This window comes from Ictidomys tridecemlineatus, chromosome 8 (assembly GCF_052094955.1).
Source record: "Ictidomys tridecemlineatus isolate mIctTri1 chromosome 8, mIctTri1.hap1, whole genome shotgun sequence".
Classification (NCBI taxonomy): Eukaryota; Metazoa; Chordata; class Mammalia; order Rodentia; family Sciuridae; genus Ictidomys; species Ictidomys tridecemlineatus.
In genome coordinates this window covers 95875658-95890566 of record NC_135484.1, presented here as the reverse complement: position 1 = coordinate 95890566, position 14909 = coordinate 95875658, and the positions used below count along the sequence as shown (strand labels likewise).

The 14909-nt window shown below is 38.8% G+C and overlaps 1 protein-coding gene across 15 annotated transcripts in view; it reads right to left on the bottom strand.

Moving 5' to 3' along the window:
- Nucleotides 1-14909, bottom strand: part of Dst (dystonin) — a 427642-nt gene that overhangs the window by 376302 nt on the left and 36431 nt on the right. For all 15 annotated transcript variants that reach the window (XM_021721801.3, XM_078019848.1, XM_078019847.1 and 12 more), the window contains exon 3: nucleotides 4125-4325. In XM_021721801.3, the coding sequence (XP_021577476.2) occupies nucleotides 4125-4325 (201 nt within the window). The remainder of the gene's footprint in view (nucleotides 1-4124; nucleotides 4326-14909) is intronic.

Here is a 14909-nt window from a genome sequence, read left to right as displayed (position 1 = left end):
CAAGTCTTCCAGTGTCTCTATGAAGCACAGGAAGTAAACTTTAAATCGGTGGCTGTCTGGAATACACTCTGGCTCCAATCTGTCTTTCCAGCATTATTTTGTACTTATCTTAGATAAATCCCACATTCAAACAGTTCTCAGTAATTTTGCTTCTCCACTTCCTAAACCTACTCCACTACTTGCTGCCTAGCCAATTCAAACCAAAGCAATCCCAGGTCTCCCATAGATATCCCCAAACCATCCTATTTATGATATGAAAGAACCCCTATGCATACTCTAAATTCCTATAGTGACACTCATTCCCTTTGCTCTATTTCACACATAAATATTACTCATTCATTTAATCAATAAAATGCATTTGGATGCCAGATGTTAGGAGAAATTCTGAACCACACAATATGGCCCTCAAAATACTAAGTCATAGTCTATGGGAGAAGAGAAAGGAAAGAAACTTACCATTTACTGAGTGTCCATTCTAAACAGATCACCATGACATCTTTTTTCAATGCATTAGTTCAGTTCATCCTCACAACTCTATGAGACAGCCACTGTCATCGTACAATAAGGAAGCTGGGTCTCAAAGAGTTGAAACAACCTAGAAAGGCTACCATGTATATTTCTCACTCTGTGCTGTCCCTGTCCCCTTCTCAGGTACTCTGCCCATCTCTGCCTTGCTCTCTGTCACTGGAAGCCTGATCTCTAGGATTTGTACTATACAAGCTACTTCGCACTGTGGCTACCAGTTAGGCTGGGTCAACAGGAAGCACCACAGGGGCTAAGAGGACATGTACCCACTCCCCCTGCTCCTTCCTGACTTATGAAAACTCAAGTAGTGGCTGCATTCCACAGCCACAGCCAGCTCCTGTGAAAGGGCTCTTCCACAGTTCCAGATCTTCCTATGAGGATCTAGCAAGACCACTGACTGCTTCAGGTTGCCTCTTAAGGTCAGGAGTAGTAGAAAGGAATGTTCCACTTGTAGACTAGAGAAGTACCTTGCCCTATCCACACCTCCATAAGTACCTTGCCCTACCTACACCTCCATAGTCCCTCCGTAAAACTCTCTCCAGTCAGGCACAGTGGCACATGCCTATAATCTTAGCAGCTGAAGAGGATCGCAAGTTCAAAGCCAGCTTCAGCAATTTAATGAGGCCCTAAGCAATTTAGTGATACCCTGTCTCAAAATAAAAAATAAAAAGGACTGGGGATGCGGCTCAGTGATTAAGCACCTCTGGGTTCAATCCCTGGGGGCAGGCAGGTAGGGGGGAATTCTCTCCAGTTAAACCCACTAAGTGTGACAACCATTTCCTGCAGATATACAAAGCAGGATTTTAACCTATGTGGGTATTACTACAGAGCCCTCCTTTTTCATTGAGATGCCTGCTATGTTAAAGGTCTGTACAAAGTACTGACATTTATCAGAATGAAGGGCAGCTCATTCTAAAAGTAAGGATCAGAAAAGACTTCAGTAAACACATCATGTGAGCACAAGTCAGTCTTCAAAGGTAAATCGGAGTTCACTAGGCAAGCAGAAGAAATTACATTCAAGGACAAAGTAGAGAATGGGTTCAAAGTCACAGAGACACAAAGATATCTTATTAACCACAGTAATTATATTAAGGGTTTGTAAGAAAATAAAGGTGGTTGAGAGTTTCTAAACTGTGAAAATAATGTCTTACCTCTCTCTTCTGATTCATTTGTGGAGATGAGATGCAAAGAATGAGCTGAGCACCGTGGTGCAGGCCTGTAATCCCAGCAGCTCAGGAAGCTGAGGCAGAAGGTTTGTGAGTTCAAAGCCAGCCTCAGCAATTTAGCAAGGCCCTGTCTCAAAATTTAAAATATTAAAAAGAACTGGAGATGTACCTCAGTGGTTAAGCACCCCTGAGTTCAACCCCTGGTGCTACCAAAAGATCTACAGCTAGATTCTAAGCAAGAGAACAAATTCACCCATTCTCTACCTTCAATTGATGCTCATCACAGAATAATAATACACAAGCTCATAATACACAAGTCTCATTTGCCCCTACCTAACCCATACAGATTCATCGGCAACCCCTAAGTTTTTCACTGAGTCTGCCATGTCCTTTTATGCCTCTGTGCTTCTTATTTGAGACACCTACTTTTCACTTTCCATTTGATGAACTTTTTCTTACCTTTCTGTACTCATCTCAGGTGACTGCTTAGTTGTAACTACTTCTGGCCATCCAAGATGCTTCCATAGTGCCTAGTGCAAAACTCTACAACAGAACTCTCATGACACAGAACATGCATTATATATACTTGTTTGCATATCTGTTGACTGACTCAGCTGTGAACTCCTAGAAACCATGTTTTATATATTACTGTAGACTTAAGTGCTCGAGATCTGGAAGCAAGCTACCTGGATCCCTAAAATCTGTCCAAACCAACTGGGTCACACCTTAGGCAAATTATTTACCCTCATTAAGCCTCAATTTCATTATCCATAAAATGGGAATAATAACAACATTGACCTTGTAGGATTGTTAAATGAGTGACATAGAATTACGCCTGTCACACTCCAAGCCCTCAATAATTATTACTAATATATTTTGTGTATCCTTTATTCCTGTATAAAAAGCATACATTTATTGAATAAATAAACTTTCCATTTCCTATTTCTCTGCATAGATACCAAATTCTACTTAGATGGCCTCTGTTTCATTAAATCAAGAAAAGACAAGACTTTCATCTCTAAATATATAGTCACATGCTACATAATGACATTTAGGTCAGTGACAGATAATATATGCAGCAGTCCCATTAGATTATAATGGAGCTGGAAAATTCCTATCACCTAGTGACATCATAGTCATCATAATATCTTGATCAATGTACTCTTCATGTGTTTGTAGTGATGCTAGTATAAAAACTCTGATGCTAGTATAAAATACTGCCATTTACACAAAAGCACAGTACAATTATGTACATAATGTTTGTTACTGAAAATCCACGATTATGTTACTGGTTTGTGTGTTTACAATGCTATGTTTTTATCATTATTTAAGAGTGTCCTCTTTCTAGTTATTAAAACAAAGCTTACTAAAAGCCTGTATGCCGTGTTGTGCCAGCCTCAGTTTCAGACATCATGTTTATCAAGTCTCTTGTTTGCATCATTTTCTCTCCTGCTTGATTTAGTCTGGTCCTTGGAACAAAAAGCCTAAGCCATACCACCTAGGTTTGTGTAAGTATATTCTACATTTGCAAAACAAAGAAATCAATTAAAGACACATTTCTTAGAATGTGTTGCTGTTATTCAGCAACACTTTAAGGTACTTACATTGCAACTGGTTAATAATAACAACCACCTTTTCTGTAAAGGAATTTAGTTCCCCACCAAAGCAATGTAAAATTATTGCATTCTTATAATACTTTTTTTTTTTAATTTTTTAAGTGATAACATTTTCAAGCCCTGAATCCTTAACTCTCACAACTTTGGTTTAAAAGTCCACGTGCCAGAACCCCACCAAGAAAAACAATCAGCACCTAGAACAATGTGCTCAGGAAGTGAGAAGAATGTTGAAATCAGCTTCCAGTTGAGCCCCGAGTTCCCCAGGAAAGGCAGCACCGCAGCCAGTGGAGACACAGGGCACCAAGTTAATAAAGGTATTGCTGACTTTGAACAGTCTCCAGGCCACACTGGAGAGGCACTACCACAGTCACCGTGCTCGCTGCAAAGGGGAGCTCAGGCCTCCAGGGCCCACACACCTCCTGCAGGGATCAGTGCCCACAAGAGACTCCAGCCCTACCTGATAAGACTGGCCTTACTGCTGCCCTTTGACCAGCTCTGATGTCATCAGGACACCTCCTCTTGTTGGCACTCTAGTCCCTGTGCTCATTCTAGACCCCCACTCCAATGGAGCTGGAAAATCACCAGTTTTCATATCAATCTGCTTAACAGTGACTAACTCTCATCTTCCAAAAACTATCTGGCCTAGCACCTTTCAAGAAGCCACACTTCTTGCTGGAATTCATGTGAGCACACAGTCACTTGTGGAAAATAACAGGACCACACCATTATTTGATCTGAATTTTTTTTAAAACCAAGAAAATGACTACACCATTTGGTAGTATTTTAATATTCTTACAAAGGACAGTTCTCTACTTACAGGCCTTCTGGTTGAGGCACCTTGAACAGAGTGGTAAAATTCTGGTTGGACTCGGCTATTTTTCTTGATTCTTCGCTTCCTCACTGAAGTTTCTTGCTCACTCTGATGGTGAGCTTCCACCACGGGCTTCACTTCTTCCAGTCGGGCAGCTGCGGCTGCTGCAACCCGCCGTCTGATGTGCCGAGGACTTGCTCTGAATCCCTGTGACAGAAAACACAACAGAACAAATCCAGATTTGTATTGTCAGTCTGGACATTCTCCGGAGCTAGTTATACAAAGAGATTCCAAAGTCACCATGCTCAACAAGGCCATTCACACCCCCTAAGTCAGCGTGTAGGAGGCTGAACATGCAAGCATATCCCTAGGTGCTCTGTGAAGCACCATGGGGCTTCAGAGCCCAGAGTTATTCTACATTAAAAAATGCTCTTACTCCAGTAAAAAAAAGTTAAAGGCAGGTGGACACCCTGCTTTACTTATGTATCAAGCAGACTACAAGTGAGGAAGGGTATTTCCACTTTGTCATGGAGCGGGACAGAATGCCATTCCTGGATACAGTGTCACTCTTCATTCCTGACAGCAGACTCTTTTTCAGTGAGGAAAAGTACAGATGCAGAGTATCATCACAAAACATCACAAAAGGAAGATGCAAAACTAAACTGAAGGCCTTGCACTGGAGCAAAGGGTGTATGGGTTTTGGTGTCAGAAGGGCCTGGGTCCAAATGCCAACTTGTTAACACAATTTATTAAACCGTTCCAACCTATAAGACAGTAACATTCTACTCACAGGGCTTTTAAGTTTTAAATAAGAGAGTATATGTAAAATTCTGAGCATAGTATTTGGCTAAAAAAGAGGTGTTTGAAAAAAATGGTCATTTTCTTTCTCTCTTTGAGTAAGGTGAGTATAAGCACAACTCATTAGACAATGGAAACAAGTTCAGCTAAGCCACATTGTGCATTTGTGAATGTGCAACAATTCTGGAAAACATCAAAAACTATATAAAACAGCTTCTGCCCTCATGTAGCCTGAAATTTGACAGGAAGCAGAAGAAATTTAACATGGAATTCATGAACACACAGGAAATAAAGAAGGGTGAAAGCTGGAAATTCAGGACTCTCAGTTCAAGCAGATCACAGAGGGCGAATCAATGAATGAAGCCAAGAATAGTGTACATTTGGCTTAGTTGAGTGGGTGGCACTTGAAGAATGAATAAAATTTATATTCCAGGCAAGGGAAACAACATAAGGAATGAATGAATAAGTGAAGTGAAGTGAAGTGAAGTGATGGATGAATGGAATATTTACATTACAAGAAGAAACTTTATTGGGGGCTGAGATTGTGGCTCAGTGGTAGAATGCTTGCCTAGCGTATGTGAGGCACTAGGTTAGATCCTCAGCACCACATTAAAAAATAATAAATAAAGTTATTTAAAAAACAAAAGAAACATTATTTGATGATGTACCAGGATGAGGGTATAAGGCAAGCATGGTAGGGAATTAGGAGAGGAGAGTAAGCAATAAATGTTCCCTAAAGGGTTTCTTTGAGTTTGCAAGTCTTCTGAATTTTAAAAGATGCTTAAAAGTTGAAGTGAGGGCATAAAAATGGGGACTGAGAATTTCAGAGAAATAAATACTACAAGAAAAGGCCTGAGCATGACTCAATGGGATAATGAAAGATTTCCATGTTTATGGGGACTTCATTCACAAGGGGACCTGGGAAATGTGCTAGCATCTGATTATGGAGACACTGGATACAAGCTAACAGATATGAAGGCAGAGGGAGTAATGATGACCCACACAGTCAAAAGTAGCACTGAGGTCAATAGAAATCAATAAGGAGAAAATGAAAGTAGATTTGGCAAAACAGAGGTCATCATTTGGGCTCTTTCTTCTCATCCCAAATACATTTGCCAACTCCCATCATTCTCCTGTGTGCAAGTTCAGCTGGTCCTCTTCAACTCAAAATAGTCTCAGAAGATCCCCGCATCTCGCACATAACCCAAGAGATGCCACAGCAGCTGCCAGAGAAGAGGATTAAGAAGAGGCAGCTGGAGGCAACTGCAAAACTGTGCTACAGAGCAGAGTTCAGACCAAGCAACGTCAGAACCAACAACCACACAGGCTGCTTTTTAAATATGCAGGTTCCTGGACATCCCACCCCCACCCCACACTCTTTCCTCCCTTCTGAATTAGACCTACTGGGAGTAATATTTCTACACTTTAAAGACTGAAAGTCTCCAGGAGCCAGGACTTAGTGTAACCACTAGAAGGCACTATTAAACACAGCCCCTGCATTCTCTCTAGTTCAGAAATGTGTGTACTGGTAGAAAGAACAAAGTATTTGATCATACACTAGCTTCTATAGTAGTAGAGTGAGTCGAGTGTACTTCTATGGTAATGATGTAAATTCTGTGTCTCTTATTAGCAACTAAACTTTACTTAATTTGAATAATTACCAAAAGTCCTTGGTTGTCTACAAATTCTAGCAACACTTAAGGAGAAAAATTGCATAAAGCTCCCTTAAAGTGACAAAAAAAGAAGACATTAAAACGTGTTGTTACAGCCACTCTGGAGAGAAAGAATCCACATGACTCCATCTACCCTAGAAAAATTTTACCAGGAATGCCCAGGGAGACATTCAATGCAGAATTATTTATGATACTAAAACAACTTAAATCAGTCTTTCTTGAACATCAGCCATTTCCATTCCACCTTCACAATGTTTTCCAGATCTGAGCCCCACTAGGCAGACCTCTGTGATTTCTGTTCTATCAAAGACACTTGTATTATTTTAAAATAACTTTTTAAAAACATTTATAGTATAGTTCACAAACAGCATAGCCAGAATATCAGGGTACCGTACTGCCTCTGTCATTTACTAGATGAGTAATCTTGGATAGTTACTTAACTATCCTCACCTGTAAAATGGGAATTAAAAATGGTATTTTAAGCCAGGCATGGTGGCGCATAGCTGTAATCCAAGCAACTCAGGAGGTTGAGGCAGGAGGATCCCAAGTTCTAAGCAACTTAGTGAGACCCTGTCTCAAAAAAAAAGTGTTTTGGTGGGGGCGATGGCTGAGGAAGTAGCTCAGTAGTAAAGGGCTAGCCTGTCATGTATGAGTCCCTTGGTTCAATCAACAGCACTACAATAAAAATAAAATTTAAAAAAGGGCTGGGGATATAGTTCAGTGGTAAAGCACCCCTGGATTCAGTCGCCAGTACAAAAAAAAAGTATTTCATAGGATTGTTGAAAAGAATAAATGAATTAATTTATGTAAAGTACTTAGAAGAATGTTTGGTGTGTTTATAAGTGTTGGCTATGAGGGTCCCAGGCATTTATTCTCCAGTGTATCAAATCACTGGGCCTGAATGCCAGCTGTTACTTACTAGGAGAGTGGCCTTGGCTAAGTTACTTCTCTGCCTCAGAGTTTTCATTTGTAAAATGCACATGAAACCTCTCTCACAGTGTTATGGTGGTGTTCAAATGGTATAGTCTACATTGGGTACTCAGAACAGTACATAGCATATAAATAGTAAGTTATCACTTATTATTACTCCATATTATTACTACATCACTTTCTGGATATTGTGGCAGCAATTTACATGTCAATAGTTCAGAGCTATGATTACAAATACTATGAACAACATTGGACAGTCACACTTTATATTTCCCTAAATCAATGCACAGGATTATATCTCTTTGTCTATGAGGCACTTAACTTAAATACTATAAAAAAATATTACTAGGGGCTAGGGTTATGTCTCAGTAGTAGCACTTGCCTAGCACATGTGACGTACTGGGTTCAATTCTCAGCACCACACAAAAATAAATAAATAAAATAAAATAAAGGTATTATATCTATCTACAACTAAAAAAAATTAAATATTTTACTAAAAATTTTATTTTAAAACAGTAGGTGGTGCTACAGGCTTTGACAGTTGTTAACAAAATTTGATGGTGTTAGTATGAAGTCCTTTTCTCTCTATTCATTTATTCATTTAATCCAGCCTAGATACTCTTTAATGGTTAGGTCCCAGACATTTGGAAGTCTCTCAGGAGGGGATACCTACCATTTTTAGGAAACTTCAATTTATCACATCTGCTGGATAATAACAATCTCTCAAGATGTGCAGTTATGTGTGTGTGTGTGTGTGTGTGTGTGTGTGTGTGTGTGTAGTGCATTTAATACAAAAAATACTCCTAGATTTTTAATTAGGTGCACAATGTTAACTACAGGGAGAGGCACAATATTGTACAGAAGATCTCTAGAGAATATATTCATCTGCCACTGCCTCGACATGCAACTGAATCAAGGTCACTCCCTGGCTACTAAATAACCACACAGAGACAGAAAAACCTTTTTGGAGGTTCAGTGACAGTTCCTCAACCTCAGCTTCCACAAGGGAGTCAAAGAGGCAGGCAAAGAGAGAGAGCACACCTGAGACCATCCTATTTATTGAGGGGAAGGCATTCAAGAAAATTCAACCCAAATAAGGCAAGGGATTGGGTTTCAGGGGGTGTCTTGGTGATGTCTTGTGGTCAACAGATTGACATCCTGGAAAGCCACACCCATCTCAGGTGCTGTGTGGGGATCATAAGAGTGAGCAAACAAGGACACACATGTGGCACAGCCCAGTCAGAGCAGCATCATCAGTCCAGTCCCCTCATATACTCAAATGCGCATAGCTCACACACAGCCCATGGCTGCCTCGCGACTCGCGACAGGCCACAAACAATTTCCCATTTCCACCTCCCTCCAGCCCCTGATAACCACCACCCCACTCTGATTCTATGAATTTGATTATTTGAGATATTTCACATAAGTGGAATCATGCAGTACTTTTTTTGTGACTGGGTTATTTTGTATGTAGCATAATGTTCCTCAATTTCGTATGTTGCATATGGCAGGATTTCTTTATTTTAAGGCTGTTAGGATTCCACTGTAGGTATATGTCACATTTTCCTTATCCATTCATCTACTGATATTAGGTTGCTTCCATATCTTAGCTACTTCAAGAAATGCTGTAATGAACATGGGAATGCATATATCTCTTCCAAGATCCTGATTTTAATTTTTTGGGATTAATACTCAGAAGTGGGACTATGGGATCACACAGTGATTCTCTTTCTAATTTTTTGAGGAACCACCTATTCCAATCTGCTTCCATGTGGTTGCATTACCTTACCCTCCCACCAACAGTGTATGTATATACAAGGGCTCTAATTTCTCCATACCCTTGACAACACTTGTTAGCTTTTGTTTTGGTTTGGTTTTTTTGTTTGTTTGTTTTGTTTTGGGTTTTTTTGATGATTTTCATGCTAACAGGAGTGAGGTGATATCTCACTGTGATGTCCTGATACACAGCTAAGTCAAGATCTGCTCTGATATAGCTCATGGTAGGGGCCTGGACCACACTCAATAAATTAAAGTCTCTGTGCTCGGATTCTGAATATTAAATGACGGCATGAAAAGACTGAAAAAGTCAGCAGGAATTTATTAGTTCCAGTGGCTAAAGCAAAGACCTTCTGAGGCTGCCTAGTATTGCCTGTTTTAACCAGATGTTCAGTCTTGATTGTGAGTTCTATCACATATTTATAATTGACACTCCCTTGGTTTAAGTCACACAGCGTCAGAATTTTTGCCTCCAAACAAAAACCTCCAGTGCATTTGCTTGTATTATGCTTTCAAATGGTTAGCTATTTTCCTTTGACATTGAATACTCAAACTAAGCCAGGCTGTTTGGCTGTGTACACTGGCATAAAAGGGGAATATATAGTAATAGCATTTATCTACTGAGCATCATTTGGGTCACATCTAATAATATACCTACTACCAGGACAAGCAAACTGAGGCTTTTCAAGGCTAAGTAATCTATCAAAGGACAGAACTTGTAATTAGAGCTTTTTTATTTTTATTTTTTTAACAGTACTGGGGATTAAATCCAGAGCTTTATACTTGCTAAGCAAGAGCTCTTCCACTGAGCTATATCCCCAGCCCCAGAACTTGACGATTAGAAAGACCCAGATTGGAACCAAGGTTATCTAATGCCAACTAGTGCCCTTCACTTCTCTGCCTTTATGCAGAGAGAGTGTAAGACAGTAATGAATTCAGAACCTGAAGTATATTTATATTCACAGGACTGGAAAGTGCTACAAATATAGGTTGACGGATTATAACAAGAAAAGGTCTATACACAATTTAAATAAAATTGAGAGAGACAAAAATGAACAAAAATACATTTTCAGGTAAGAATTGTTATGTAAGGTCAAACTACCATCACGTTTACTGATGAACCACCTGAATAGATGACAACAGAACACATTGGATCACTGGGCATTTACAAAGAATTGTCTTTGTGGTATTAGCATAACTGAAAAATTAAGGCACATAGCTATACAATATATAAATCTACCAGATACAGATGAAGCTCAACAACCTGTTGTTTCTAAAGTGTATAATATCCCATAAAAAAAAAACTCAGTGATTTCCCTCATTCCAGAACAGAAGTAAGGTGTATAGCAAGTTCTTTGGGTCTGTGAACAACATTCAAGAAAAATAAGGGTATACAAGGAACTTGGACAGGAAAAAAAAAATATATGTCTTTATTTCCATGAGCTTCTAATAGAAATCTAACATACAGTTCAATTATATATAGGCTATAAGTCTGTTATTAATAGCAGTACTTGTGACTTTTGCCACAAAAAAGTAATCACAGATATTTAAATATTAAATTAAAAAGGCTGCAAATATCTTTAAAACACCATATATACTCATTATTTCAGAATCAAAGGAGTTAGTAAATTTTTCACTAGATCTTGTTACTTAATGCATTAAGAAGTAATGGGGCTGGGGTTGTGGCTCAATGGCAGAGGACTAGCCTAGCACATATGAGGCACTGGGTTCAATCCGCAGCACCACATAAAAATAAATAAATAAAACAAAGGTATTGTGTCCATCTACAATTTTTTAAAAAGTATTTTTTAAAAGAAGTATATATTGCTGAAAAATTGTTTTAATAATTTAAAATATTTCAATATAATTGGTTTCCTTTATGATTACATATATTTAATTTTATGCATTTAAAAACATTCTCAGAAAGAGTCCATGGGTTTCACTACTCTTCCAAAGGAGTTTAAGGAGTTTATCAAAACAAAATAGGGAAATGTCACAGAAACAAAGAAAAATAGAGAAAGTCTCAGAAATTTACATAAGCTGGCTGCTCACCAAAATTCAGGTTTGCCTCTCTCCAAAATTCAAGAAGCTGCTCACTAAAATTCATGCTTGCCTCTACATTTCCCAGCCTCCCTTGCAGTCAGGTAAGGTCATGTGACTGAGGTCTAGCCAAAGGAATGTGGACAAAGAATGACATATGCCATTTCTAGACCTAGCAGATAAACACTTCCCACAGCCACTTCATTCTTTTCTCCTCTTTTGTCTGAGATGACCTCAGAGGAACCTTGAAAAACACACATTAAAGATAGCCGTGCCTCCCTCAGCCCAGATCTCTAAATAACTACATAAAGGAAGTCACCCCTCCTATTCACCCACCTATACAGGCAACAAATCTATTTCTATTTTGTTCAACCTATTGAAGAAGTTTGCATTACCCAGATGCAGTGGTTTTCAAACTTTATGAAGCATCAGAACCACCTAGAAAGCTCATCAGAATACACATTGCTTACTTCTCCTCCACAAGAATGGTTATTATCAATAAGACTAGGACCAAGGATATAGCTCTGTGGTAGAGCACTTGCCTAGCATCTGAAAGGACCTGGGATTAATCCCCAGCACTGGGGGAAAAAAAGAAAAAAAAAAGAATGAAGATAACATGTGCTGGTGAGTATATGGAGATGTGTAGAAAAGGAAACTCTCGAACACTATAATAAGAATGTAAATTAGTACAGTCATTATGAGACATGGTATGGAGGTTCCTCAAAAAATTTAAAAAATAATCCAGCAATCCTATTACTGGGTATATATATATTCAAGGAATATGAAGTCAGTATATCAAAAAGACATTTGTACTCCCATGTTTGTTGCAACATATTCCAATAGTTAAGAGATAAAAACAACTCACATATGCATCAATTGATGAATAAATAAAGAAAAGAGTGCTACATATACATAATGGAATACTATCCAGCCATAAGAAAGAATGAAATCCCGTCTTTTGCAACAACATGGATGGAACCGGAGATCACTATGTTAAGAGAAGTAAACCAGGTATAGGAAGACAAGCATCACATGATATCACTCATATGTAGAATCTAAAAAAGCTGATTTCATAGAAGTTGAGAGTAGAAGCTGGGAAGAGTAGCAGGGAGCAGGGATGGAGGAAGGCAGGACCAATGGCTGACCAATGGTAAGTTAGTTAGAAGAAAGAAGTTCTAGTGAGATACAGTGTGCTCTTGTATGGCAGGGTGACCCTAGATAACAATAATGGACTGTACACACACACACACACACACACACACACACACACACACACACACACATTTTAAAGTGTGAGAAGCAATGATCTACAGAATTCATTCCTTCCTTACCACCCCCACCTTTCTTCCTCCTTCTGTCATTCTTTTTTCAGCTTCTATCCTATAGCCCAGAGTCTCAGTATTTCTCCATCAAACTCTCAAAGAAGCAGCTTTGGCTCTGATAGACACAGCAAGTGTCAACACCCAGTAACCGTGACGGGATGGGTGGGATGCCATGGTAGGAGGGACTATAGATAGAGTATTATGTCCAAGAAGGAACAACTGACATCACAAGAGATTTTAAAAGATTCCCATTTATAAAAATGCATTTAAGTTGTAGTTCATTCATAATTTTAAAAACATTAAAAAAGGGGCTGGGAATGTGGCTCAAGTGGTACTGTGCTCGCCTAGCATTCGTGAGGCACTGGGTTCCATCCTCAGCACCACATAAATGTAAAATAAAGATATTGTCCACCTAAAAAAAAAAACTAAAAAATAAATATTAAAAAAAACATTAAAATGAATCCAGGCTCTTTGATTACCAGTCAGAGGTTCTGATCAGCAGGAACTAAGCAGCAATTGATATAATATCAGTTAATGTAAAAGAAAAACTATATTACTAACTTGTGAAAATTTATCTAAAATAAATACACAATTGCTTAGAATTTTTCAAAATAAACTTCTGGCTTCATCATACCTTTAGGAGCCTCTAGGAACAATCTGTACCAAGAATGATTTGAGAATGATTAAATATTAGAAAAGATATTCCCCCAGGGAATACATTCTCTCTGAAAACAGAAAGGTAGCTCTAGATACATTATTTTCTTTCTCCAGCTGACAGAGTGGCTTCCAGAACCAATCTTTTAATGTAGGGTTATTAAAACCATAAGAGCTAAATTGCTCTAATCCTTAGGGTCCCTCTGCACACAGCACAATGAGATACAGTGTTATTATGACCAAAATTGCTCACTAACCACACAGAAATGGGCAGGACCTGGTGTTAGAGCAGGATTTCTCAGAGTGTAGTCACTGGAGGACTTGCTAGAAATGCAAATTCTCAGCCCCATTCCACCTCGCTGAATCAGAATTTCAAGGGTGGGGCTTGGCAAACTTTTAAAAATTCAATTTATTTTAACTGATACATAAAAATATAAAAAATTGTACATGTTAGAGCTGGGTTGTAGTCTCCATAGTTGGGTGATGGAGAAAAGTATAAAAGGGGACTTTTAGTTTGAAGATACTTGAGATATAGCATCTTCTTTAAAGAGCTTAAAGTGATTTTTAATTATAAATGTTAGATTAGCTAAAGCAGGGATCACAGGGTGCACTCAGAAAGCAGCTGCATTCTCCCTCCTGGTTGACCTTTCAAATCCACAAAGAGGGTTTCGTTTTCTCCCAACCTTACATAAAATTTTGTGTAGCTCCTATAATTTTTCTAGAAGTTCTCAGATAATTAAAAAGGGCTCCAGCCACTTCTAGTCACAAAAACAGTACCATTCCAATGAGGTCACATCACTCCTCTGGTTTCCTCTCAGACAGGGTTTTAAATGACTTCAGGCACTTTCTCCCAAGAAATCCAGAGGAAATACTCATGCGTCCTTTGCCCCAACAAATTCTAAGTTAGACTTTTCCAATTGCAGCTACATCTGTTTACTCCACTATCAAAATAGCTGGCCAGTCACTATCTCTAGCCTTTGGAATTATCACACAAGTTCTGGCACTAGTTTTCCCGTGGACTTTGTGGAAACAAGTCAAGCTTCTCCAGTGACCTAGTTAGTCTCACTAGACTTGAGAAAGTTTGGAGTGGGACTCAGTGCACTAGGAGAAATTTTCTAGTTTCTAACTCTGACCTGTCTAATAGGATAGCACCAGCTACTAGTCACATAGGGTTGTTTTCATTTATATTTAATTGAATTAAAAATCCACCAGGCACTTTCCATCCATGAATCTCTCTAGGTCTTCAAGGTCATTTTGGGGGTGGTGGAGGGGAGGAAAGCAACAGGGCTATGTGTAGATGGTTTCAAGAGACAATCCCATAAATGGTACACATTAGGGCTGGGGTTGTGGCTCAACGGCAGAGCGCTCACCTCACAGATGCGAGAACCTGGGTTTGATCCTCAGCACCAAATAAAAATACATAAATAAAATAAAGGAATTGTGTCCAACTACAACTAAAATATATATATATATATATATATATATATATATATATATTTAGAAAATGGCACATATTACTTCTTACATTTCATTAAGTAGACCTCAGATACATGGCCATCAACTAACTGCAAGAGAAGCTAAAAGATTAGTGAGGCCAT